The sequence below is a fragment of the Saccostrea cucullata genome, unplaced genomic scaffold (genome assembly GCF_032062105.1).
Source record: "Saccostrea cucullata isolate Sc308-1 unplaced genomic scaffold, CSIRO_AGI_Scuc_v1 ctg2799, whole genome shotgun sequence".
Classification (NCBI taxonomy): Eukaryota; Metazoa; Mollusca; class Bivalvia; order Ostreida; family Ostreidae; genus Saccostrea; species Saccostrea cuccullata.
In genome coordinates, this window is record NW_026935018.1 from 55,780 (window position 1) to 61,518 (window position 5,739).

The 5,739-nt window shown below is 34.6% G+C and overlaps 1 protein-coding gene across 1 annotated transcript; it reads left to right on the forward strand.

Annotated features, from left to right (window-relative positions):
• Nucleotides 1–276: 276 nt before the first annotated feature.
• LOC134241708 (fatty acid-binding protein, adipocyte-like) lies at nt 277–5,730 on the forward strand (the record flags this gene model as incomplete). Its single annotated transcript, XM_062723729.1, has 3 exons — nt 277–454; nt 2,117–2,289; nt 5,620–5,730. Coding segments are annotated over exons 1-3 (375 nt in total), but the record flags the coding sequence as incomplete, so codon positions are not given.
• Nucleotides 5,731–5,739: the final 9 nt, after the last annotated feature.

A 5,739-nucleotide genomic window follows, 5' to 3' on the forward strand; every position in this document is an offset into this window, starting at 1 on the left:
TTAAGCATCACCCCTTGGACCTTAGGTTGTATGGGTCATGAATTTCATAGATTTTGTTCCCCATTATCCATAGATGCAATAAGCCCAAATTGGTTGAAATTTCTTACAACAATTTCAGTGTGTCTTAATAGTACATCACACGACGACAGACTAAACAGTTACAGGTACATGTATAAATAAGTCTACTCAGTTGACCTTTGATTTTTACATGTAGGACCCATAACGTGCGGAATGTCATTTATTTGCAGCACCTTGTTGGATAACTAATGATGTAAGTTGTTGACGCGCATTGCCAGCCATAAAAAGATTGTAGATCAGTGATGATCTTTACAGGCTATATAATTATAAGCGTTTGTCAGTAACATGGATGGAATAAAAACCATAAAAGATAGATTTGTCGGCAAATGGAAACTCGATAGAAGTGAACGTTTTGAAGATTTCTTACGAGAATGTGGTAAGCAGTCATTTTAATAATTAGGTCTGTTGATTTGTTGTTTACCTCTTTAAGGGAAAAAAAAAATCGCCATGCATTTCCTGAAGATGTCATCCAAAAAACCTATTAACCGATTTTTGGAGAATACAACCAGCTCCATTTACACAAACGAAGCATTAATTATTGTTATTTTATGAATCAAAAAAAAAAAACAATGGGATAAGAAAGCGCACATACTTCAATAACAAGATGTCGACAAAATGTTGTGAAAGGTTAAGGCGTCATGTTTGGATAATTAATAAATATTTTTTATTCTTACTGGAGCGTGATATCTACATTGTTTGCTTTGAATCTTCATAACTAAGTTTATTTTTGATGCTTAAAAAAATATTTGCCGTTCCCTATGATGAGCCAGACTTAAGATACTAACTTCTAAGGGTGATGTTAAATTCATTTTAGGCGATAATAATGTGTCCGTCCGTCTTGTCTGTAAGCAATTTATCAAAATGCTACTCCTTCAGTTTTGATCTGATATCTAAATTACAACGTCGCCCGCGTGGCGCAGTGGATAAATCGTCTGCACTAGAGTCCCAAAGTAAGGAGTTGATCCTTGCATCGCGGGTTCGAATCCCACTCTGGGATGTTGAGATCGATCCTTCGGATGAGATTGTAAAAACCGCGAAATCCCGTGTCACAGTTGGTAGGTGTTGGCTCAATTGGCCCTAAGTGCCGAGAATAGGACGAAATTTGCAGCTCTCCACCGGCAACCGGTAGCGTCTTTATATGAGTGGAAAATTCTCGAGAGGGACGTTAAAAATATACAATCAATTAATTTAAATAACAACACACAAGTAGACTACACCAAGACACAAAATCATGTTTATCATGATCAGTTTTTGATTTCGATAAACGGTGTTACCGTAGTTACTAAAATTAAAAGAAATTCTTTGAAATACTTTCAAATTGCTACTCCTATTAGAGATTTACTAAGATTTCATTTGACACATAAGCAGACTACACGAAGACACATACTTCTTTACATCAGTATTTGATTTCGATTAACGTATTGTCACGGTTACAAAAAATCGAGAATTTTCTTTGAACTACCTTCAAACTAAACGCTAACCTTCATACAGTGTTGTCCTGATTTTAATATAACTTTGCAAGCGAGTTGACAGCATTATGATACATATAATTATACAAATCGGAGATTGGTTTATATTAACGACGTTGATAAAGTTACTAGAGATAGAAATTTATGTGAAATACTTTCAAAACGTTACTACGTGTTCTCTTTATATTTTGTTTAGATTTCAGTATAACCTTTTCACACAAGTAGACTCATTAAGATTCATAACTTTCTTCCTTAATTTTGTTTTTGATGAATGGTTGCCATTGTTACTAAAAAATATAAAGTTCTGTAGAGTTCCTTTGAAAGGCTACTCCTACAGTGTAGGTCTGATTGCAATATTTCCACGAAAGAGACTAAATCAAAGATTATTAAGTTATTGCTGTGGCAAAGTTTCAAGTACGCTATTTACTTTTCTCTTCCTTTGTTACGGTAGAGCAAGAGTCTTGAAAGAAACGTCTTGTTGCATTAAAAGTTAATGAAAGAGTACAAGATGTATTTGAGTTTTTGGTTCCCTATCGCCTCAGTCATCAAGAATGCCTCTTTTTTTCAAGGTGTAAATTTCTTTGCTCGGAAGATGGCTGGTTTGGCTACACCAGTTTCTGAAATCTCTGTGAAAGATGATGATAAAGTGCATATTTCTATGGCTACTGCTTTTATGACACAAGAAGACACATTCAAGCTGGGTGAAGAATTTGAAAAGGACATGCGTGGGAACAAGATGGTGGTAATCTTATTCTATAAATAGTTTTTGTTCCATATATATTTAAAAACACTTTACTATCAAATACATATTGTTGTATATATCTTCTGAATAATTGTCGATTATAGGTCAAAATTTGCATCCCTCTGCTTGCAAGTGGTGGTGTCTCCATCATCCATATGTGTAAAAAAAAAATTCCAAAGATCGTACCAATATATTATGCCATCAATTTTTGCCCTCCTCAAAATGACATTTGTAATTGACGTACTATTTGCCATATGCCTTGACACTGGTTACCACAAAATATGGATTTTTAGCTCACCTGATCCGAAAAATCGAATGAGCATTTCTGTTCACCCATTGTTCGTCCTTATGTAAATTTTCACTTTTTCAACATCCTCAAGAACCACTGGGCTAATTTTTACCAAACTTGGTACAGAGCGTCCTTGGTCAAAGGGAGGGGGTTAAATTGTTTAAATGAATAGCAAAGCTCCATTACAAGGGGGGACTAATCAAGAAAAGACGAAATAGGGTGGGTCATTTAAAAAAATAATCTCAGGAAGCACTAGTCAAGAAAAGCTGAAACTTACATGAAAGTAAGAGAGAGTATATTCTCATTAAAATTGTTCAAATCATTACCCCACAATAGAAAATTCAAGTTTTACATCGAAATTTATAGGAAAAATCTTTAAAAATGTTCTTATTAAAAACCACTGGACCAGGAAAGATGAAAATTGTATGGAAGCATTCTGGGGTTGTGTTAATTATAAATTGTTTAATGCATGATCCCCGCGAGCAGGGCAGAGCCACAATAGGGAATCCAAATTCGACATAGAAATATAAAGAAGAAATCTTTTTTAAAAACTTCCTTCAACAACCACGGGGCCAGAAAAGCGGATGGGGCCACAATAGGTTTTACAAAGGGGAAAATCTGGTGAAGATCAGAATGGTTAAAGTTATGAAGGTGAGCATTTTGACCCATGAGCCCCTTGTTTATTATTCTTAGTTTCTTTCCCTCATCACCAATTATTGTTGCACCGTAACGCGGGAAAATTTGAAACTTGTTTCCCCATTAAGAATCTGTTGAATGTGGTGGTTATCGACGTAAATCTATATATATTTTTGAAGGAAATTATTCGACTTTTTTTGATGTAGACACTTGTTTAATTTGTAATACCGGTAGATACATATGAGAGCAACAACTTTTAAAATTGTGAAGTCGCACCCTTGGCCTTTGAACTTGTAACAATACAAAATAAGTTTTAATATAGACGTATTTCACAGAATTGTTATTAAGATAATGTATCATCGAAATCAGTGCATGCATTGTTGGTTCTCTGAATGGATTTTCACCGGATAATAAACTACATAATTTATTTTTTTTTAGAGAAAGTTGCATTGCTAATTTTTTTATTTGCTTGTTGCAAATGTTACTTTTGGCGTTAGCTTGCCCTGTACAGAGTGTGCCAAGGAGGTATGAGCTTTCCTTGAGTTGATCCTAAAGTTTTAATCCCTCAGCGGGAGTTTGACACCGGATCTAAGGATAGGATCGTGAAACCAGAGTCCTGCGTAACAACAAATGTATACAGACGAAGTTCCCTCAAACTCATTGGTCACAAGTGCCAAATACATACACATGTACAGGTCTAAAACCTCATCCTTAAAACAGTATTTGGTTGCTGCCTAACACGAGTAAAACATTTCATAGGGACTGAAAACAAGTAAATTACTAGTATAAGCTGACTTTTGAAAGAAAAAGAGTAAATTGAAAATAGAACATCATGATACAAAACAAATTCACATGACTGATAATAAATAAAAAGCTGGTCATTTTGAAGCTTATTTTGTCAAAATATCAGTTGTAAATGATCCAATTTATATCATCTATTTTTTTAAACTGATATGTTTATGCAAATTTTCGCCAAGAGTTTTGTATAAAACTTTATATAATATCTTAATAAATCATGCGCTACCCATGGATACATGTATCAATGTAAATTTCAAGTTGCAATTAACATGACAATAATTAAAATTTTGTAAATTCCTTTGGGGAAATATGATTTTCACCTTCAAAATGCTACCGTGATTAATCATTTCAAACCATTAAGTACAAAATACGTTCGTTATACATTGAATTGCTTAAGTGGTGTCATAACTCGTTAAAAATCCGTATACTTTATATATACTTGTTTTCTTGTTCATTATGATAAATTCGTGGACGGTACTAAACGACATATGCCATTTTTGATTACCCTTTATAATAGTCTGCTAGATTTTTAGCTCTACTGGTCAGAGACCAGAAGAGCTTATGCGATAGTAAGGTGTCCGTCGTCCGTCTGTCTGTCTGTCTAGCTGGCCGTGTGTCTGTCTGTAAACAATTTTTCAAAACGCTACTCCTCCTACAGTTTTGGTCTGATTTTAATATAACTTGGCACACAAGTAGACTACACTAAGATACATAAAATAGTGCTTCGGTTTTTGATTTCGATGAACGGTGTTGCCGTTGTTACTAAAAATAGAAATGTCTGTGAAATTCCTTTACAACGCTACTCCTTCTACAGTTTTGGTCTGATTTTAATATAACTTGGCACACAAGTAGACTACAGTAAGATACATAAAATAATGCATCGGTTTTTGATTTCGGTGAACGGTATTGCCATGGTAACTAAAAATAGAATTTTCTGTGAAATTCCTTAAAAACGCTACTCCTTCTACAGTTTTGGTCTGATTTCAGTATAACTTGGCACACAAGTAGACTGCACTAAGATACATAGAATAGTGGATCGGTTTTTGATTTCGAAGAACGGTATTGCCATGGTTACTAAAAATAGAATTTTTTGTGAAATTCCTTTAAAATGCTACTCTTTCTACAGTTTTGGTCTGATTTCAGTATAACTTGGCACACAAGTAGACTATTCAAAGAAACATAAAATAATGCATTGGATTATGATTTCGATGAACGGTGTTGCCATGGTTACTAAAAATAGAATTTTCTGTGAAATTCCTTTATAACGCTACTCCTACAATTTTGGTCTGATTTCAATATAACTTGGCACACAAGTAGACTACACTAAGATACAGAAAACAGTGCATCGGTTTTTGATTTCAATGAACAGTGTTGCCATTGTTACTGAAAATAGAAATGTCTGTGAAATTCCTTTAAAATGCTTTTCCTTCTACAGTTTTGGTCTGATGGCAATGGCTTCTTTTCTCATCCTTTGTTATAAGTACAAACCAGTAGAGCTACAGTCTCGACAGAGACTTCTGGTTAACAATATGAGCTGGTCTGCTGGTTTTGGTACTGTAACAATATGAGGTATATGTATTGTGCTTTTGAATATGATCTTTTCCTAGGGTAAGTCATCCTTTGAAGATGGAAAGATTGTAATACAATACACCCCCACAGATCCCGACATAAAGCCCCAGAAAGTAACCAGAGAAGTCGTAAACGGAGAGTTAGTGCAGGTACATCTC